The sequence below is a fragment of the Rattus norvegicus genome, chromosome 1 (assembly GCF_036323735.1).
Source record: "Rattus norvegicus strain BN/NHsdMcwi chromosome 1, GRCr8, whole genome shotgun sequence".
Taxonomy (NCBI): Eukaryota; Metazoa; Chordata; class Mammalia; order Rodentia; family Muridae; genus Rattus; species Rattus norvegicus.
The window spans coordinates 241,868,957-241,891,591 of NC_086019.1; the positions used below are offsets into that span (position 1 = coordinate 241,868,957).

Genomic DNA, 22,635 nt, shown 5'->3' on the forward strand with positions numbered 1-22,635 from the left:
ACTTAAAAATGATCAAATTTGTTAAAAGATAAGGGCAGATCTTTAAGATTGTAGAGTTGCTAGCCTGTTTAGAGTAAACTAAGAAATCATTAACAAAAAGTGTCAATTGCAAATATAGGAAAACTTTGAAAATCTGCCCAGCAGCTTTTAGGAAGGAGGGATTAGCAGCTGGATGTTGTATGTGCCTGTGACCCTATGTTCAGGCCTGTATCTGTGTGGGTTTGAGGCCTTCCTGGGCTCCATATCAAACTATCAACAGAACGGTAAAAACCAAATAAAAAGATAAATGGAGAGGCTGTACCAAGGCCAAATGAGGCGCTACCAAATGTTTTACCTCTTTTTAAAAAGGCAACATAAATTATATGTTTTTAAAAATAAGTTGTTTTAAAGATGCATTTATTTTTATGTCTGTGAGCATCCCTGCATATATTCGTGCGTACCATGTGTGTGCCTAGTGCCCCTTAGTGGTCAGAAGAAGGCAACAGATCCACTGAAGCTGCAGTTAGCGATGGTTGTGAGCCACCATCTGGGTACTGGAAATGGAACTTCTTGAAGAAGTACTCTTATCGCTGAGCCATCTACCCAGCCCAAGATATTCCAAATTTAAAGTTATATAAGTAATTAAAACTTATCTAGTGAGCTTTTACGTTATCCCATAGTAAATGAAATAGGTAATCCTGGTCTGTCTTACTGCTCTGACAAATTCTGAACAGAGCGAGTTAAGAAAAGATGGGTTTATTTTGGTTCACAGTTGGAAGGTCTAGTTCATCATGAGGAAGAAGGCCTGAGTCAGCCGGTTACACTGCACCTGCCATCAGCAAGCAGAGATGAATATTACTGTTCAGCCTGCTTTGTCTCCATCTCCATAGAGTGGTTACCCACATGTAGGTGTATTTCCATCTCAGGGATCTTTCTCTAGAATCTCCCCTCACAGCCACTAGAGTTTTGACAAAATGATAATATCCAATGGAGGACAAACAGCCTATTTAATAAATGGTGTTTGGAAAATTGGCTGTATTCTTGTAGAAGATTGAGGGCAAATCCTTATCGCTCCTCCTTGCACAGAAATCTTATCATCACACCTGAAATGCATGTCTTGCCTTTGCTGTTCCATTGGCCAGATTATAAGCACACGCTGCCAGGCCTGTCTTTATGTGAGTGCTATGGATCAAACTCAGGTCCTCATGCTTGCCTGACATACACTTTACAGTCGGAGTTACCTTTCTAGCCTTGATACAGAATCTCTCACTGAGACCTGGGGCTCATTGATTAGGCTAGACTCATGAGTCAGCAAGCCCCAGACATCCACTTTTCAAAGTGTTCCCAGTTCTGGGATTTCAGAAGTGTTCCTTTACACCCAGCTTTTTTCCTGTGGGTTCTTGGGACCAATCTTGGGCCTTCCTGCTTACATGGCAAGCACTTCACCAATGGAGTCTCTCATTTGACCCTGTTAGCACGAGTCTTTGAATAAGGGCCAGCAGAGCAATCTTTATCCTGGAAGCGTAGACAGTAAGCCTACAAACATGCCTTGCATTCATGTTTGGTTAGTTGAGCCCTGCATTTTTCCAGATTCTGATAGCTGTCTTGTCTCTAAAGCAAGCCTCGCTTCATCTTTATACGTATAACACAGGAACCACTAGCACTGGTTCCTTTCTCCATCTGAGGAAACAATTAGAATTTACCAGATTAATGAAAGCTGGGACTGCATGTCCTACCTTTGATACCGTATAACTTCTGAGAATTTCAATCCCTTCTTTATATTTATCTATGAAAAAATAAGATTTCAGTCTGTAAATCACTAACAGTAACTTTACTTTGAAACTGTTCTTCAGGATGTAGTTGGTTGCTAGAATTTCACTGTTGTGATTCCCTTTCTTATATTGTTTGATAAAGGTTGGAATTAAAGTTAAATAATAAATATTGGAATTGATCATATCAAAAGTAGCAACCATCACTTTGTTAGACCTTTTTGTCAACTCTGATCCAGAACTATACTCTTTATATAAAAGTTCTGGATTCTTTTTCTTATTAAAGTTCATTTCAGTTTTTCATCAGCAGTGTCATGCTTCTGGTGTGTGAATGTTGGTTATATACAAGTTTTACTTTGTAATAACAGTAGTACCAATGTTCTCTTAAAGGGCTTATACTTATTAGTCCACCCATCACTGAAGACCAAGACAAAAGGGAAGAAATGCAACAGTCTGTTTCAGAAGGTGCAGAAGAAGACAGTAGAGTTTTGCAGGAAAAGAATGAAGAGCTAAAAAGACTTTTAACTATTGGTGAGAATGAACTCAGAAATGCAAAGGAGGAAAAGGCAGAATTAAATAAACAGGTTGTGAGTTTGCAGCAGCAACTTTGTTTCTTTGAAGAAAAGAACTCATCCCTGAGGGCAGAGGTAGAGCAAATCCAGGCCAGTTATGACCTTGCAGCTGCTGAGCTGCATACTCAGAGAGCTGTGAACCAGGAGCAGAAGGACAGGATCCTGCAATTGTCAGGGAAGATGGAAACTGCGGCAAGACGTATTGAAAGCAATGTTTCACAGATAAAGCAAATGCAAACAAAAATAGATGAACTGCGATCTCTTGATTCACCTTCTCATATTTCAAAAATAGATTTACTCAATCTCCAGGATCTATCAAGTGGTGCTAATTTGCTGAACACATCACAACAGCTTCCAGGTAGTGACCTACCGAGCACATGGGTTAAAGAGTTTCATACTCAGGAGCTCAGCAGGGAAAGTTCCTTCCACTCTAGCATTGAAGCCATCTGGGAAGAATGTAAAGAGATTGTGAAGGCTTCCTCCAAAAAGTCTCATCAGATTCAGGGACTAGAAGAACTAATTGAAAAATTACAGGTGGAAGTAAAAAACTGCAGGGATGAGAACAGTGAGCTTCGAGCAAAGGAGAGTGAGGATAAGAATCGAGACCAGCAGCTGAAGGAGAAAGAAAGTCTAATCCAGCAGCTTAGAGAAGAACTTCAGGAAACCACTGTCAGTCTCCGTGTCCAAGTACAGCTAGTAGCGGAAAGAGAGCAAGCTCTTTCAGAGCTTTCCCGGGATGTTACCTGCTATAAGGCAAAAGTAAAGGACCTTGAAGTGATGGTAGAGACCCAGAAAGAGGAATGTAAGCGCTTAGCTGAGTTAGAGCAGAGCATTTTAGAGAAGGAATCTGCCATCCTAAAGCTGGAAGCGAGTCTAAAGGAATTGGAAGCAAAGCACCAGGATCACATCAGAAGTACCACACATTTAAATGCAGAGGAAGTCAAGTTCAGAGAAGAAATTACACAGTTGGCGAATAATTTGCATGATACAAAACAGTTACTTCAGTCAAAGGAAGAAGAAAATGAAATTAGCAGACAAGAGACAGAAAAGTGAGCTAAGTCTTATTTAACCATTTTATGTTGTGTGTTTGTGCAGACCCGCATGTGTGTGTGGGTTAAAGAACAACCTGTGGGAGACTCCATTTCCTGTAACATGTGGGCCCCAGGAATTGGACTCAGGTTATGAGGTTTGGTGGCAAACTCCTCTGTTCACCAAGTAAGCTTTCATTTTTCTACATAACTTTTGTACAATTATATGGACATCAATTAATTTGGTAGAATATAGTGTATATAATGAGAGAAACACTTGAACTTTCTTCATATAAATCTTTAGAAAATTTAGAAACAACAATTGTATAAACATTTTAGTCCTCTGACTCCCTGTGATAGCCCCTGAAGCGCTCACTGCCAGTTCACATGTTTTATGTTTTATGTTTTATGTTGGGACACATGTTGCCCTGTCACACAGTGATCCTAGGCAGCCAATGGCACCTCACCATAGATAAGTAGTTTGGGATTCTGTTCGTTTTAGGTTGAAAGAGGAGCTTGCTGCAAACTCTGTTCTTACCCAGAATCTCCAAGCAGACCTTCAGCGGAAGGAGGAAGATTGTGCTGAGCTAAAGGAGAAGTTCACTGATGCCAAAAAGCAGATCGAGCAGGTACAGAGGGAGGTAAGCTGTGTGAAAAGCTGTGTGGCCATTTGCTGTGCTACAGGTGTTCTTTAGGTTTAGGGATAGACTGTAGGATTAAACAGGACATCTGTGAACTTGACTCTAAAATGATGAGTGCTAATATTTTACCAAAGAAAACTAACTTAAATAAAATGAAGAGAGCATGAAGCAAAACAGGTTGACTGTAATAGCTTCGGAAATGACCCCTGCTGGCCAAAGGTGTGTGTGCTTATAGGACTAGAGTTAGAAAAAATAATAAAATTCATATTGCATGCTTTACATATAGTACTAGAGCCTTTCTTTTAAAAGTATAAAATTCATGTTTCTGTAAAAGACAAAAGTAGTTTTATTTGAAGTTAATATTTAGGATAGGCAGAGTGACTTATAAGATATTTATTGTAATTTAATTTAGATGTTTGCCACCTTTGGGGTGGTATAGTTATATACTAACATAATTTCAAAAAAGGAAATTACACAATTCTAAAGTGTCAAACATACAAAGAAATCTTTAGGGAAGGAAAAGAATCCATTCCATTTCTTCAAGTCATTTTCCTTGGAGGTAATGGTACACATGACCAATTATTTTCTTGTCCTCTAGTTTTCCTATGCTCAGTATCCTCCCCACCTCTACCCTACCCCTGTATATCTTGGCAGCTACCGTGTAGAGGACAGGGGGGCCATCGGAGTAATGGTGCTTGAGTTAATGAACAAGGCGGTATGACTGGTCATGTGATACAGCAAGCCACTTGCTGACCACGGGGCTGTAAAGATGGAGAAAGGAGGACCAATGAGTTAGGGAAAGCAAGTGTGTTTAGACCAGAAAGAGAAAGAAAGCTAAACTGAGACTTAGTAGTACTCATTCTTTTCTGGTCATATTAAAGGGAATGTTTCCTGAAAACATGGCCACATACTATAAACGACAGTAAAAATGCTGAAGATGTTCAGTTTGAGCTATAAATTATGCTTTTGTAGGTATCTGTAATGCGTGATGAAGAGAAGTCGTTGAGGACTAAAATTAATGAACTGGAGAAAAAGAAAAACCAATATTCTCAGGAAATAGATATGAAACAACGAACCATTCAGCAACTTAAGGTAGTGGTTATGTTGTTAATGACACTTGTATTCCGTTCTGCTGCAATATTCTGTTACCCGATAAAGTACATTATTACTTATTTTCTGTATTAAATGTTGTTTTGTTGCTTTGTGATAGCTACGGTGTTACCTTGTAGTCTGGTCTGGAGTTGACCTCATGGCAAATCTTCTGTCATGTCTCAGGTGTGAGGATTGTAGGCACAAGCCACCAGACCCACTACCACAAGATCGATCATTTGTTTGTTAAATCCAGATAGAGTGCTCTGTAGTCCAGATTGGTTTGTAACAATCCATCCTAAAACAGATTGGAGAGCATGAGTTTTCAGAGACCTGTGGGGCACAACCCCTTAGGGTTCAATGACTGATTTATAGGGGTCCCCCAACACCATCGGAAAGCAGATACTTACATTGTGATTTACAACAGTAGCAAAATTACAGTTGTGAAATAGCAACAGAGATGACTTCATGGTGGGGGTCACCATAACAGGTGGGCTGTATTAAAGGGGTCCAGCATTAGGAAGGTTGAGACCCATTGCTCTACATCTGGTGATGAGACAGGAATGAGTGTGCAGTCCTGGTGACCTGACTGTTATGACTACAGTTGCAGGCCTCGCTGTCCCTGCTTAACCTCCCCTTGAGACTCCTGATTCTTCTCTCAAACTTTATGGCAGGTTTTTTGATAGAGGGCTCTGATGTTTTCTATATTTTTTATTTCATAATGGGGATTTTAAAAAAGCTCTGAATATAATATTTCCATTTTCCTTGATTTTACATTTTATGATATGTGAGAACACGTTTATGAATAGGTGTAATGCAGAACTGATATTAAAGGTGTAAGTATTTTGATTGTTGTCTGTATTTTAGTCAAAACCTTTTGTGTTTATTTGTGTCTGCATGTGTTTATTTGAGTAAAGGTGTGTCTGCACATGCCACGGCACATGTATGCCCCACTTCATGTGTGGAGGTCAGAGGACCAACAACCTGTGAGAGTTTTCTTCTCCATTCTGTGTTCCAGGAACAGAACTTCGGTTTGTCAGGCTTCCATCTTGCTCGCCCTGTTTTCTGATTTTTTTTTTTTTTCCAATGCAGACAAGTTCTCACTGTGTCTCTATAGCCTTCGCTGGCTGTCCTTGAGCTCAGGAAGATGAAATGTGTGTGCCACCACACGTAGGACGTATTAAGACCTACTTATTCACTATTCTAAAGGCTGTGGAATCTGGGAGAATGGCCCCAGTGAATGAGACTAAAGTCTCATGCAACAGCCTCCTTTACTCAGAGCCTCAGACAGTTTATATTCTCAGGGTTAAGAAAGGTTGCATAGGTAAAGTTGTCATGAGGTCAAGCTATATGCAATTACAAGTCGTGTACAAGGACAAGCCACACATGGCAAAAGAGGTATATAAAGTATAGTTTAAATATTTCGTTGAATAATAACAGGGAGTAATAATGAATAATCTGAAGTAAAGTCACTCCTATTCACTACACCTTAGGGGAGCACAAAAGCAACATAGTGTAGAAACAGTTCTGTGGTTTGAAGGACTGGAGTCTCAAGATTCTTGTCTCATTCATTCATTCATTCATTCATTCATTCATTTTTGAGTGTTCTTACAAGCACTCAGAATTCTTAATGCAACTCCATCCTGGACCATGTTCCAACACACACTATCAGCAGTAGGTAAGTGTTGATTTATATGTGCCTTTAATTGTATTCCTTAATTTTTTAGGAGCAGTTAAGTAATCAGAAAATGGAAGAAGTTGTACAACAGTATGAGAAAGTGTGCAAAGGTCAGAACCAAGTTCTTGTTCTAGAATTAAATTGACTGTTAATAGTTACAGTAACAGTTAACATTTTTCTTTGAAAATGCTGAAATGATTAATTCTCCTGAATAACTTATAAACCTAAAATTATGATTATTAGACAAACATTAAGTAGTACTCATTCAGTATAATAATTGACTCCTTGGTAAGGTTCAGTACTTTTTAAAAACATTTTTATTAGTTCTTTGAGAATCTCATGCAATGTGTTTTGATCATATTCACCCTGCCTTTCCTGTCCCTCCCAACTTTCTGTCTCCTCTCCCCCTGCTCTCTGTCCCTCTCCCTTTTCCCCTCCCCCTCCCCCTTTTTTCTCTTAGTTTCTCTCTCTCTCTGTCTCTGTCTCTGTCTCTCTCTCTCTCTGTCTCTCTCTCTCTCTGTCTCTCTCTCTCTCTGTCTCTCTCTCTCTCTCTCTCTCTCTCTCTCTCCAAGGCCAGTTTTTGCTACCTTTTTATGTTCGGATGTGTGGGCTTACACTGGAGCAGGGCTGACTTAGCAGGTGCTATCCTCTCAGAGAAAACTGACCTGTCCGTTCCTTGTTATTCCCAGCAGGCAATGGTTGCCAATAGCTTCTCAACTAGGAGTGCACTTTATGCCCAGTGCTGGAATTCGGTTTGCTTTGGTTTTACAGAGGTCTTAAGCATAGTGTCCTATGAAAGACCTTCTTGTCCCTTCTACACTTATCCCAGGGGCTGGCGGTGGGGGAGGGGGGAGGCAGAGTGGTTGCTTTCCAGTTTTTTCCCCTTACCTCATTATCTTTGCACTTTTGCTGGAAAATATATTTGGTTGTGAGCCTAGCCTTTAACGGCTGAGCCATCTCTCCAGCCCTGCTGGAAAATATAAACTAGAATGTGATAAATTTATTTTCTGGCCTTCAGTTTCTGATTTTTGTTGTACTTGTCCACATGGTATCGTCTCACTATCACAGAAGCGATGGGATGCATTTGAGATTGAGATACGAGTCCTCCCGCTTATGCGTCTCATCTGCAGTTGTTTTGGCGCTGTTGGGTGCTGGGCATTGCCACATGGATTTTAGGATTAACCTGCCCACTACTGCATAAAAACATATGTAATTTTAGTCGTGATTGTGTTAAATCTGTTGTTTTAATTGGGAAGATTGCTATTTAACGAAATCTTTCATTGATGGTGGATATAGCTTTGCGTTTAAGTCTTGAGTTTCAGTGGTTATTTCTTTTATTCTTAGTGAACACATTTTCAGAATTTTTAAAACTATTTTGAGTTGTTTGTGATGTTGTGATGTTTTTTCAAACCTTTAGATCTCAGCGTTAAGGAGAAGCTGATTGAAGCTATGCGACTGACACTAGTGGAGCAGGAGCAAACTCAGGCAGAGCAGGACAGGATGCTTGAGGCTAAGTCACAGGAAGCTGACTGGCTAGCCGGAGGTCAGAGCAACTACGTCTCAAAACTTCATTTTCCCAATTTCTGCTTTCTCTAAAGTAATGTAGTTTATAATAATTTATAAGTTTCGAGTGCTTTCACACTTTCTCACCGAGATGAAAATTATTTTTTTTCTGAGTGAAATTGTATATCATGAAGAAATAAGAACGCTGTATGATGAGCTGAAAAGAAGACTTAGTGATTAAAAGCCTGTGTAGCTCTCTGTCAGGGGATCTCTGTCCACGGCCCAATACCTGCATGGTGGCTTTCAACCAACTTTCTGTAGCGTCACTTCCAGAGATCAGTACCTCTTGATCTTAGTGGACCCCAGGCCTGTACATGGAACACATACATACATGCAGACAAGACACTCATCCACAGAAAATTAAAAAAAAAAAAATCTGTAAAGAAAAAGCAAGCTTTGATTGGTTTTTGTTCTTTTAACATTAATGTGTTTATCTGAGTACATACTGATTCATTTCTATCAACATCATCCATTTTTCTATTGTTTAGAAAATTGTAACACCAATAACTAAGTTGGTTATAGTCTGGTACTAAAGGGAAGGAATGTATATACTTAATTCATGACACTTTTTACATATAATTGTGTACATTTGCTGAGTTAGCCTCATTATCTATGTCTGGGAAGCATGGCTGATGGTGACTGGCATGTTTATGATTGCACATTCGTGCTCTGTCAGCATGAGAGTACTCTGTAAGCCTTTGAACTGTGCTGGTGCATGAAGTTTTCACACTTTCTTAGCCATTTTCATGCTTTAAATATTTTTTATTTTTATTTTTTTGAGAACCACAAGAATTGTTATACTTAGTTTCACATTGAAATAAATTATACTCTGTACTTGGAAAAATAACCTTTGAGTGCATAAGAAGTCCCTGTAGCTTCTGTTCAATGGGGATTTGGTAACAGCAGCTAGAGAGTAACAGTTCAGAGATTAAGAGCATTTTTGCCTTTAAAGAGGACCGGGGTTTGGTTCCCAGCACTCACATTGTAGCTTACAGCCATAGTAACTCCAGGTCCAGGGATCTGATATCTCCTTCTGATTTCCCTGTATACCAGGCTCATGATAGATAGATAAATAGATAGATAAATAGATAGATAGACAGACAGATAGATATGTACGTACGTGTGTGATATACATACATGATTTATACATGTGGTACACATACATTTGATGCACATACACACATACAAACAAGATTTTGTAAAGAATTTTGTAAGACTGCTTAAAGTTCAGCTGTTGGAATAATTTTAGTCCCATCCTGGTCTGTATTTGGGCTCTTGTGATTTTTCTTTCATTTTGGTTATGATATTACATATCATAACATTTGTCTGTACTTTACATCAGAATTGGATACATGGAAAGACAAATTCAAAGATCTGGAGACTAGAAGTAATCAAAAGGTAACTACAGAGGCCATGGAGGACAGCGACGTGCTTAGTGAGAAGTTCAGGAAGCTTCAGGACGAGCTGCAGGTATCATCCCCCTCCCCTCCCCTCCCCCTCCTAGCAGCTTCCTGTATCTTTTGGTCCATTGTATTTCTGGTAAGAGAATTCAGCATTTCGTATTTTATAACTAGTTTTGTGGGTAAAATAATAATTGGGATTAGTAATATAGAGAAAAAACTTCCAGTGGACTTTGAAAAATATCCTGAGGAAAGTTACGTTATCAAGTGTAATTGACTTGGTGTGCGTGTGTGTGTGTGTGTGTGTGTGTGTGTGTGTGTGTGTGTGTGTGTGTATGTGTGTGTGTATGCTTACATGCCACAGCATGTAGAGATCAGAAGGCAGTTTGCAGTTGTTAGACAGAATCTGGCTTATGCCGCTAAGCAGCCCCTTGCAGGCCAGCTGCTTCATAAGTTTAGGGTAATTCCATCTCTGCCTCCTGTTTTGTCGTAGGAGTGCTGGGATTGCAGATGTACGCCACCATATATATTTTAAAGCATGTGTGCTGGGGTCATCTTTGAGTTAAAAGGCTTTTGCAGCTAGCATTGTTACCTGCTAAGCTCACTCCCTGACTCTATGTATAATGTTTAAGTTACTGCTTTTCCTATCTTTGAATATATTTCTACTCCATTTTTTACTTAGGCAATATAGCTCTGGAGAAGATAGCCAGATAATTACTCCTAATGGATATGTATGTAAACTTACTCTGTTGTAAACTTCTATTTCAATTTATGATTTGATTTTTTTGTGTGTGTGTGTGTGTGTGAACTTGTGATGAACTTTTGTTTATATGCTTATCCACTAGGAGTAATAATCTGGATAAACATCCATCACCTGTCTCAGCTCCACAGGTTCACAGGTTTAAAACCATAGCTAAGTTATTAGTGAAGCTTTGTATAGATAAACCCAGCCAATATTTTATCCTCTGTCCTAGCACCTGTAATAAATCGTTAGCTTCCTTTTATGACCTTTGGTTAATTGTTTTACAACCTCTTGGAATGTGCGCCGAGTAAGAGAAAGGCTAGTTACTATCTAAGAGCAATTAGCTGGTGACACTTGGGAAACTGGCAGAGTTCTCAAATAGTTTTGACTATCAGAAAGGGACCTAATAGTAGTCCCACTATAAAAGAGCTTAATAATCACTGATATAATTTAGGAATTTTTATAGGATCATCATTAAAACTTAAGTCATCTATTTATCTATATAACATCACTGCAAGACATAAATCTGCAGAGATCTGCTCACAATGGTGTGCTATTACTTAATGATTGTTATATATGTTTAATGATAACAGGAAACGCATTTTAATAGCAGAAATCTTCCCTAAAATGAATTCTCCTAAGGCCTTGCCTAATAAGAGCGAATCTGTCTTAGATTATATAATAATCTGAAGCAGGCCATATTAGGAAGATCACCCGCTAGTTACTAACTTGTCCCAATTATGGCTCCTGACAGATGACCTTAGACTTTGATCCTCCTGTCTTTGCCCCCAAAATGCTGGGATTATGAGAGTGTGGCCTCATGCTTAGTTCTGCATCTGAGTTTTTTTTGTTTTTTTTTTTTTTTTTTTTTTTTGCTTTTTCTTTTCTTTTTTTTCCTTTTGAAATAGGGTCTCTCTGTGGAGCTCTGGCATTCTTGGAACTCACAGAGATCCACCTGCCTCTGCCTCTGCTTCTGCCTCCCAAGTGCTGTAATTAAAGGAGTATGCCCTGAGTTACTAAACATAACAGGAAAAATTACCTTTTCTTTGTAATGATTAATTATATACTTTAGAGTATATAATCCTTCCCATTGTGAAAATCCAAAAGCAACTGGAACAAATTACCCATTTACTGTGACAAGGAGGAGTACATCAGCCATATTAAGGTTGTCATGCATTGCTGTATTTGCATCTTCCTGAGATAATGTAATCTCCTATGCTTTTAGAGTTTTCTTTGGGTTTTCATTGGCTGAAATTAGAGTGACATGAGAACATTCTTAGATCTATTGAATTCAGTTTGAAAATCTCTGAGCATCTGTTCTGAATGTTCCTTTAAAAAATTATACAAGTTATAGGTCATTTCATGTTTTCTTTTTGGAGCTATGCGATGGAAGTGACCATCACAGACCAAAACCCACAGGGGGCGGGGGAGGGGGGCTTAGGAATATTTGAGTCACTAAACTATTACAGAAATGTCAATTGTTCAAGTTTGTCTTAAGCTCTTTGGTGAAGGGACTACATAGGAAAATACTGTTTATAAGTGAAAGCAAGTCAGTTAATGTTTCTTTTTAAAAATCTGAAGTAAATTCATATTGTCATTGTCACATTGTCATTAACAAAAAATCCACTTGCTTGATGGTTTTTAAAAAGGTGAACTGGATGGGTTACGTGCAGGTATTATTAAAACTCTACTCCTTTGCCATGTGAAAATAGCTTTTATTATCTTTACCTAGGAATCTGAAGAGAAACATAAAGCTGATAGAAAGAAGTGGTTAGAAGAAAAAGCGGTTCTTACAACTCAAGCAAAAGAAGCAGAGACTCTACGAAACAGGGAGATGAAAAAATATGCTGAGGACAGGGAGCGTTGTCTGAAGCTGCAGAATGAAGTGGTTGGTACAATGACTCATGGGTGTAGTTCATCTTTTCCCCTTGGTTTGCTAAAATTACTCTATTTTTGTGAGATACCCTCTCCCCGATTTGATCTGACCTTTGTTCTTGTACTTTCCTACCTTTTTCACTTCATTTAGCTGCTTGGAAAATGCCTGACTGTATTCCTCTGACTGTTAGGATGCTTGCTGTCTCTATGTTTACTGGCTGGCTGTCCTTCATCATTGGGAAACTCTTCTTTCTCATGAGCCCAAATGGGGTTTGTTTGATTTTTTAATTTTTTTGCAAATGTCTTTAACATTTTCAGTTCTTTATGTCTAGATAGTAATGATTTTGTGGGACGAGTAGCAGGCTAAGATTCTGTATGCTTTCTCTCTACTTGATTTTTTGCTTTACTATACAGAGGCTTTTTTACTTTTTTTTGTAACATTGTGTGTCAGCTCTTGAGGTTATTTCATGTGCTAATGGAGAAAGACTTTGTCTATGGTTATATTTTATAGTGTTTCAGAGCTTCAGGCCTTTTGATTCACTTTGAATTAATTTTGTGCAGGATGAGAGAAATAGTCTTAATCATTTTTATTCTGCACTTGGTTGTCCACATTTCCTAGTGCTAAAGTGGCCGAGTATCTCCATAGGTGTTTATAGCTATGTGAGTTTAAGTCTGCACCTGCTTTTCTATTCCCTGTGGAACCCATGTCCGTGTGTTGCTGTGCAAGGATGGTGCTGTTTTAGTCACGGCTTTGTGTGATGTTTCCAGTGTTGTTCCTTTGTCTCAGGATTGCTTTGGTTTTCTGCCGCCTTTTGTAGTTCTATGTGAATTTTAGGATTGATTTTTTTTTTCTTTTTTTCCATTTGTAAAGAGTGTCATTGGAATTTTTGGATTAAAACTGTAGAGTATGTTTGATGACATGGTATCTTACAATATTAATTCTGCTGATACTTGAATATGGGGGTCTTTCTGTGTTCTAGTGTCTTCGTTTCTTTCTTTGTGTTTGAACATTTTCATTGAAGAGGGCTTTCACTTCCTTGGCTAGGTTTATTTTTAGTTTTTATTTTTCTTTAAAGCCATTCAAATAGGATTGTTTTTCCAGTTTCCCTTTTCACTGTGTTTATCATTGATATGAGCAAAAGCTACTGGGTTTTGCTCACTGGTGTGCTGCTTTTACTTTGTTCAAGATGTTGATCAGTTCTATGACTTTTCTGTATAGTCTTTTGTACAGAATCATACCGTTTGCTTGTAGGAATAGTTTGACTTATTTCTTTTCTGCTTCATATCTTAATTCTCTAGGATTATTGAACCAAGACCTCTAGTCTTACAGAATAAGAGTGGAGAAAACGGGCGCCATTGTTTTTATAAATATTTTACTTAGAAATTCTGTATCTATATTCACTATGAGATTGCATAATATACTTTTTCATGTTCTTGTTTGGCTTTGGTATAAGTGTAATACTGGCTTTGTAAAATGAATTTGACAGCATTTTTCCTCTTTCTGGTTTAATGATAATTTAATGAACATTGGTATACACATGCGTTCTGCCTGCCTTTCTGTCTGCTTGTCTCTCTCTCTCTCTCTCGCTCGCTCGCTCGCTCGCTCGCTCGCTCTGGCTTTTTTCTAGATTTATGAGGGTTGGAGAGATGGCTTAGTGTTTAGAGCACACACTGTTCTTGCAGAGGATGTGAGTCAAGTCCCAGCATCCTCATGGCATCTCAGAGCTTCTTCCCTCTCTCTCACTCTAGTCCAGGGGAATCCGATGCTCTGACTTAGAGACAGGGCACCGCAGGTACTTGTGCTCATGAACACATACATAAATATAGCAAACGGTATATATGTTTTTGTTTTATGTGTATGTATATTGTTTGTGTGTCTGTATGTGTACCATTTGTGTCAGGTGGCTGTGAAGTCAGAAGAGGGCATCAGATCCCCTGTAACTACACTTAGAGACAGTAGTGAGCCACTGTCAGTCTGGGAATTGGAATCTGGGGCCTCAGTAAGATCAGTGAGTATCTTAACCGCAGCACAGCCCCCTAGTGCAAGTTCTAATTTAAAGACCTGGTGGAATTCAAGTTTGAATTTATCTGGGCTCAGGAATTTTTAGTTGGGAAACATTTTATTATTGCCTAACTTTAATTACTTACTATATATTTCTTACGTTTATTTTATTTAAATTGTGTATATCTCTTCCTGTATGCCTAGAATTGTCTCTGCTTATGTATTTTCTAATTTAGAATATAGTTTTTTGAGGTATGTCTTAATAATCCTATTTCATTGATGTTTGTTGTATTATCTACCTTTTTATTTTAAAAATTTCTCTTAAATTTATGTTTTTCCCCTCTACTTTTTTTAGTTAGCTAAGGGTTTGTCAAATCTTGTTTGTGTTATCTACTCAGGTTGCATTTGGCACCCCTTCTCCCTTTCTCCCTTCTTCACCTCTCCTTTCCCTTCCTCCCTGCCTCTACCTCTTTTTCCAACTAGCAAATGACCTATTTTTTAATTACATTCTATTTAGTGTCTATGTGCGCTTGCATATGTGTGTATACATGCGCGTGAGCACGTGCTGCAGCTCATGCTGGAGGTCAGAGGACATCTTGAGGGCATCAGCTCTCTACCTCCAGTGTGTGGATACTGGGGTTTGAACTCAGGCTGCAGGCTTGCCAGACCCTCTGAGCCTTAGTTTTTCTAAGGCCTCAAGGGGTGTCATTGAGTTTTGAGATTTCTCTCATTCATTCGTTCGTTCATTCATTCATTCATTCATTCATTCATTCATTTCTGTGCTGGGCCTTACACATGCCATTCTGACCTAGGGTAATATGAAATCTCAAAGTAGTTTTAGTTTGTATTTCCTCAAGTGCCATGATCGTGCCTGATACAGATTTTAGTCTGAACTCTAGGTGTTTTCCTTCCCCAGCTTGGAGATGACAGCTTTATTGCTGAGCTGCCTTTCCCAAGCTGTGTGGTAGATCTGTTCATGCCTTTAGGTGTTCTTTTGTTGGCCTCCTAATGATTTAACACTGGCCAAGTTCCTAATCTCCTCACACCTCTGGATAAGTCCTTCTCTGGTAGCTTGGGTTGATAGTGGTCCCACCCTTAGGCATTCCCTGACCGATGAAGTCCCTGACCCCATCTGTATTCACTGCAGATGATGGCTCAGACTACATTTCTGCCTTGTTGAATCTTGTGTTTCTGATTCAGTTCCTTCCCTCTGGCTAATGATGTCCTGTAGGCCCTGTTTCAGTAGTAGCTTGTAACACTTGCTCTGGTGTCCCACAGTGTGGTTCATAGGGGGCCTAGAATGGCCAAGCTGTGGACTACACAGGGCTTTTAGAACTGTTTTGTTTGTTACTGTTCTGGTGGTGTGTCAAGAGGAAAAGGGAGACTACTGCTTCCTTCCTCTGCTGATGGCTGTCAGTGCACTTGACAGGACTTTTGACTCCCTTTTCTCTTCTTTAAAGTGCCGCTTACAGAAAGTACAGTGCAAGGTTTTCTGAGGCTATTTTAAGCTGTGGCTCTGACCCTTTGCCTACCTTTCCTCTCACTGGAAGGAAAGACCTTGTACTGGGCTCTGGACTTTGTCTTTCTGTCTGTAGAGATGCCTACTTTACTCTGTGATTGAAACTAAAAACTCTTGAGTGTTAACTCACCTCGTAATGATAGCTGCACCAACTCTTTCCAGGTCCTTCCCAGGAGATACTGGCAGTTTCCACACAGATTTTCTATATGCTTCCTTTACTCTGACACAATATTTCACATTTGTTTGAGCCTGGTACAGATGAATTGTTTTAATGTTCATTTTTCTTTGAATTACCTGTTTTGTTACTTTTCTTTTATGGATATGGGTGTTCTACACATGCGACTGTGTAGTGTGTGCGGTGCCTTCAGAGGCCAGAGGGTGTCGGACCCCCTGGAACTACAGTAACAGGTCCCGAGCTGCTGTGGGTGCTGGGGATCGAACCCGGGCCTAGAAAAGCAGCCAGTGTGCGTAACTGCTGAGCTGTCTCTTCAGTTCCTTATTTCATTTTCCTATTGTTAGTTACTATAAGGTGTGCCATTTGTTTTACTGTAGTTTTATTTTTGGTTCAAATATTGGAAATAATATTGTAAAATGATATAATTATTTATTGAAAAATTTCCAGTAAACTGATTTTTTTGTAGATGGTATAATGACAAATATGATTTATAGAATGTATTTATTTTGAGTCAGGCTCTCACTAATTAGCAAGCCTAGAATTCACGTAGACTAGGCTAGCCTGGAACCCAGAGATCGACTTGCCTCTGACTACCATGTGTTAGGAGTAAAGGTGTAGGCCACTGCTCCTGGCATATATACTTAAAAGATAAAGTGATGGTTTGTATTTTATAAGCATTTCATTCACACATGAATGCATAATATATATTTTAGTCATGTGTTATATTTAATAAAATCTTAATACATTCTTAGATTATAAAGATTTGTGTAATTTTTCAGCTAGATTTTTAAGTTGGGGAACAAGGTGCTGGGTTCCATTTTGACATTTTCATACCTATGTCACTGCACTTCAGTATCTTTGTGCTTGTTGGCTAGGAAACACTGACAGCACAGCTGGCGGAGAAAACTGGTGAGCTTCAGAAGTGGAGAGAAGAGCGGGACCAGCTGGTCACAGCTGTGGAGACACAGATGCAGGCTCTGCTCTCCAGCAGCAAGCATAAGGACGAAGAGATCCAGCAACTGAGAAAGGCCGTGGCAAAGAGCACGGGGACAGTGAGTGGACGCGTACTCGTATGTACCTCCTCAAAATTGCTTCTCAGCTGTATATGCATCAGAAAGGAACCAAACACTTTAGCCTTTTGGATATTTTTCATGGTTTTTGAATTTTTAGAGTTTATTAGTCTTTTTGAAAATGTAGAAAGGTGGTTCAGCATGAAGTTTTGGTGAGTCTTATATAATTATAATTAGGCCCACCCTTAATTAAATTTATTTATTTATTTATTTAATTAATTTAAAAATTGAGGTGATCTGTCTTCGGTAGCTCTAGCTGTGAGGGAACTTGTAGAGGTAGATGTTCCCGCCTCTGCTAGGATTAAAGGCATTACCACCAATCACCCATTCTAGCCCACCCTCAGTTTTACTTTCTGACGACACAAATCATTTCTAAAGTAAGTGTAGTGATGGAGAGGCATCATGAGTTGTCAAAGCAGCTGCTTTTTAAATCGGGGTTGGAAATCCTAAGTGGGGAGCTTGTCTTGTACAGGTAGCACATCCTTAAACAGTCAAGGCACATTTGAAGCTTGGGAGACACAAGTAGATCTCTGAATTTGAGGCTAGCCTGGTCTACATAGCAAGTTTCAGGCCTGGCAGGGCTGCATAATGAGATTGTCGCAAAAATAAATAAAACCAACCAATAAAGTAGGGAACACTGTCCCCTTAGCATCTTAAAGTTAGTAATTTGCAGTTGTGTTACAAGGGAAGCCCGTGCATGGGAGCTGCTCTCTCCAGATGAACGCGGTAGCAGCTCTGCTGCTGGCCAGTGTTAAGGCGACATGGGTCCCTTTGGGTGGCTGTGCTGTGATGAATATTGGAGTTCACCAAGTTAAAACATGTCAGGTTTCTTTGAGTCACATAAGTAGTTTTGGAATAGGCCCTATCATAAAATGGCATGAAGACTGGCTTGTAAGAAAAGATTTACTATTTTCTCTTTTTCTATTCATAATGTTGTGGTTGCTTTACTAAGCAGCCTCTATCTAGGTTTCTTACTTTAGTTTGATTTTTTTACATATATTTATTTTGTATGTGTGTGTGCACATATAGACTGCAGAATGCTTCTGGAAGTCAGCAGAATTATAGGGAATTGGGTTTTGTCCTCTACTGTGTAGGTTACTGGATCCAACTTAGGGTCATTCTGACTTGCCTTGCTTGGCGGCATGCGTCTTCACTTGCTAAGCTATCCTTCTAACCCACCTCTGGTTTTTCAAAAAACATTTAGGACTCAGTTCTTTCTTTCCATTATGGGTTCCACAGTTTGAATTCAGGTTGTGATACCCGAAATTCAGTATCTTCTACCTGCTGAACCACTGTCCTATTCTGTACTTTGCTGTTTGCTTTTAGAGGCAGGGTCTTACTGTGACCTCGAACTCATGATTCTCTTGTGCATCCTCCTGAATGCTGATTACAACAATTCACCACCATGCTCAGCCCACAGTGAGTCTTAACTAGACAGTTCTAACAAAAGTAAAATGGCAGGTGGGTTCACTGTCTCAGATTTTGTCTCCGACTGACTGACAAGAGGCTGGAAAGTTGCCCAGCCAGCCTTTCCTGAGTCTAAAGATGAGGACGCTGAGGGAATGAAAAGTGGTTTATGGGAGTCTGCACTTCTAATATTCAGTCTGTGCATGGCTTAGTTTTAAAAATTCTATATGATACTGTTTTTTTTTTTTCAGATTAAAAATGATTTTCTTACTGCTTTCTTGTTTTAGGAAAACCAGACCATGAATCTCAAGCCTGAATGTAATGATTCAGTCGATCTTGGTGGAGTTGAAACTGAACTTCAGTCAACAAGTTTTGAAATTTCTAGGAATACAGCAGAGGTTGGTACTCAATAATACAGCTGGTTCTTTGCTCTCTTTACCTGCTGTAAATCATTGACGAGTATAACTACAAGTATAATGTCATTACACGCGTCTTTTATTTACTTACTTTTATTTTGGCTTCTTGGCTGATTTTCGAGTAGGCAGAGTGTATGCCACATGGCACATGTGGAGGCCGGAGAGCACCTTGGGAGTTGATTGTTTTTCCACCTTTATGTAGCCTGGAGTGATGAAGCTCAGGTCATCTTTTGGACTTTTGCTTCCTCTTCCTTGAACTGTTCATAAAAATAAACTTGATAGTCAGAAATAGATTCCATGAAAGATAAAATAAAGGTCAATATTTGTTCTCATTATACTTTGTTTTAAAATTGTACTCGTTGTAATAACTACCACCAAGCTCTGGTAATGAACCCCATTGGGTTTAGGGTTATGTGTTTAAGCAGAATTCCTCACTTTGGATTATGAAATACATAAATAATATTCTATATTATCTAAAATATTTCAATTTTACAAATGTATTGAGCTTATCCAGCATTGGGGATTTTGAAAAATACTTAAGGACACAGACATAAATGAGACATGATTGTCATTTGCATCAGGAATATTGGCGAGAAGCTCCTTTTGTAGAGTAGTGTTACTATTAGAAGGATAGAAGGAACCCCTCGCTTGGGATGTTGTGGGCTGGATTAGAGAACATGGTATCATGATTACACTCCTGCTCTGTTGCTGATTATATATGATGGAACATTACTTTCCCCATAAATTTATACACTTATATACTTTGCCCTAAAATCCCTTGGTTCCAGTTTCCTATTAAGAATTCCAGCTGTTGGGATTGGGGATTTAGCTCAGTGGAAGGCCCTGGGTTCGGTCCTCAGCTCTGAAAAAAAAAAAAAAAGAAAAGAATTCCAGCTGTTATTGTCTATTTTGTGGTTTTGGAAGAATCAAGTTTGGCATTATCTTCTGTGTCTCTTTACTGTCTTTGTGAGATTGGTCTGATCAACGAGGCTGAAAAGCCAAGTGACTTGTTTTTGCATAGTTGATGCTGAAAAGATGTGTGTGTCTATGCCTTCTGCTGTGGCCTTAGCCACTCGCTCACAGGCTAGTGGCTGGATTTAGGTTTCAAGCATTTCAGGACTTTGGGTGAGGTGTCCTTGAAAGCTTGCCGGGGAAGAAGGGGCAGGGTGGACGTGGGAGTGCTCCTGCAATTGTGCTCTTTAGAGCCATGCTCTCCTGTAATCTCCAGTGGCCACAGAAAGCACTTAAAGGAAGGAGAGTGAAAGACTCTTCCAAATGAAAAAGTCACGAAGAATTTGTTTCTGGAGTTACGTCTATTATAATTGGGGTGCATGTTTAAAATACCAATTTTTTTCCTTGATCTTTCTCTCTTAGTAGTGAGGTCCAGTAAACTTTTACCTATATCTCTCTTAGGTTCATAAGAATTTGAGTAATGCCAGTCTCTTAAGTTGCTTCCAACTTACTTGTTGGTATTAGGCAGGAACGCTGACCCTATTTTCTCCTATTTTAATATGCCATGTGTAACCCAGAGAGTGTAGATATATGTCAGTCTTCTGTCCCTGCTGTTGTCCTGTATAATTCTTTATCTTTCTCATATCTTGAATAGCATTTGAGAAAATTGATTTTTTGTGATGTATTGATTCACATAACAAAAGTAAATGACACCTTCTCCCATTTTTATATTGTCGTAGGATGGATCTGTAGTTCTTGACTCTTGTGAAGTGTCAACAGAAAATGTACAAAGTACTCGATTTCCAAAGCCTGAACTGGAGATTCAGTTTACACCTCTGCAGCCAAACAAAGTGGCAGTGAAGCACCCTGGTTGTGCCACACCAGTCACAATTAAGATCCCCAAGGCACGGAAGAGGAAGAGTGGCGAGGTGGAGGAGGTCAGTGGTCATCTGGGTAGTTAGTTATACCTGCTGCCCAGCTCTGCTCTTACTCTAGATCCGGAGCTTCATGGTCCTGAGAAAGCTGTGTACATCCGCTTGCTCCTCACACACTTCATCTGCAGTAGTCACGTGGTGCTATTGTTTCAGTATATAGCGTGTCATTTCCACTGTGGTGGGAAATGTCTGATGCAGAAAGTAGACTAAGGATGAGCTTGCTTGATCAGTATTTTGTCATTTAACAAAAATCTTAAGTCTTTGTGGTCATTTGGAAAATGAATCCTTTTCCATCAGATGGTATTAGGATAGGGACCTTCCTGTGGTGGGTAAAAGCTTGTACAGCTTGTTGGTGCAGTGTCGTGGTGGGGCTGCTGGACGTGGTATTGCATCGTAGCCATTAATGTGGAGAGTCACATGATCCTTCGTTCTCTGAAGCAGTGGATTAATATTTTTAAAAATTCTTCTTTTTCTCACTTTCTATGGGAGGTATATAATAAATGATTATATTTACTTCTAAAGTTATTTGTTTTAAGCTTAACATGCCTGGGGAAAAAAAACCTTTCCTCAATTTTCTTTTACTTCTTTAAATAGTAGTATATTTTCAAGCTGGTGGAAGAACAAAACTAGTAGTTGTCATACTCCTGAGGCTGCCTGTCAGGCAATCCGTTCCCAAGTGGACATTGTTGAGGCGAGAGAGCTTTCCTGTGGTACATAGAGTGCCTTGAGTACTTAGAGTTTAATGTTTTCCCCCCAATGGCAAGCACGTTTTAAATATGATTAAAATATTTAAATTTTATCATTTATACTCCATTGTTTCACTGGTACATCTTTTCTCTCTACTATTAAGAAGTTAAAATGCAGTAACACCCTCCCCCTCCCCCGTATATGTTTCATCTGTATCTCAGAAAAGATTTTCTGGATGTTGCAAGTTTAATTATGCTGAAATGTGAACATTTTATCTGACTTTGTTACATCCTCACTGTTGTAATAAAATCAGCTCTTGGGCCCCTGTGAAAATCTGTTCAACTGTCCTGCATTTTATTCCATTAAATGTTCCCAGAAGCTCTTTATTGAGCACTCCAAATGGGACTGTCCCATTTTGGGACTGTGTCTTTCCTTGTTCACTTCCCATGATTACTGTTGAATCCTTCATGTAGTCTGCCCATGGCCTTGTGCCTTCTATTTTGGAACTTGGATTCTGTTGTTTGGTTGAGATCCCTCTCCTTCTTTGCTTGTGCTTTCCTTACTTCATGTGTACTTGTATTTTGATTACAGCTAAAAGTATAACAGTTAATTTCACTAATATACTCCCCACCTCTGAAATGCTTCATCCTATGTAAATTTCTTTTTTTTTCTTTTAAGAAAGATCTATTTGTTTTCATTTTGTTGGATGGGTATTTTGCCTGCATATGTTTGTGTTCCATATGGAAGCCAGAGAGGACGTTAGGTCCCCTGGAGCTGGAGTTCCTATCATGTGCGTGTGGGGAATTGAACCTTGGTCCTTTGAAAAAGTAGCTAGTGTTATTTTTGTTGTTTCTTTCTTGAGACAGGGTCTCTTAACATAGCCTGGGCTGTTAGAACTTACTATGGAGAAGACCAGACTGGCCTTAAATTCACAGAGATCTGCCTGGCTCTGCTTTCTTTTCTTTTTTCTTTTTTTCGGAGCTGGGGACCGAACCCAGGGCCTACTGAGCTAAATCCCCAACCCCTGGCTCTGCTTTCTAAATGCTGGAATTAAAGTGCCAACACACTGAGCTATAGAACAGTTCTAGCCATTGTTCTTAATTGCTCAGATGAACCTTCTCTCCATCCCTGTATCTT

The 22,635-nt window shown here is 39.3% G+C and overlaps 1 protein-coding gene across 6 annotated transcripts in view; it reads left to right on the forward strand.

Moving 5' to 3' along the window:
- Kif20b (kinesin family member 20B) overlaps window positions 1–22,635 on the forward strand; it is a 55,554-nt gene that overhangs the window by 28,059 nt on the left and 4,860 nt on the right. For 3 of the 6 annotated variants that reach the window (XM_006231284.4, XM_006231281.4, XM_006231286.2), the window contains 10 exons: window positions 2,139–3,369; window positions 3,851–3,989; window positions 4,962–5,081; window positions 6,806–6,866; window positions 8,174–8,299; window positions 9,662–9,789; window positions 12,194–12,349; window positions 16,908–17,102; window positions 18,797–18,907; window positions 20,617–20,814. In XM_006231284.4, the coding sequence (XP_006231346.1) occupies window positions 2,139–3,369; window positions 3,851–3,989; window positions 4,962–5,081; window positions 6,806–6,866; window positions 8,174–8,299; window positions 9,662–9,789; window positions 12,194–12,349; window positions 16,908–17,102; window positions 18,797–18,907; window positions 20,617–20,814 (2,465 nt within the window). The remainder of the gene's footprint in view (window positions 1–2,138; window positions 3,370–3,850; window positions 3,990–4,961; window positions 5,082–6,805; window positions 6,867–8,173; window positions 8,300–9,661; window positions 9,790–12,193; window positions 12,350–16,907; window positions 17,103–18,796; window positions 18,908–20,616; window positions 20,815–22,635) is intronic. The other 3 variants (XM_006231285.4, XM_006231283.4, NM_001107609.2) reach the window with 1 other exon arrangement.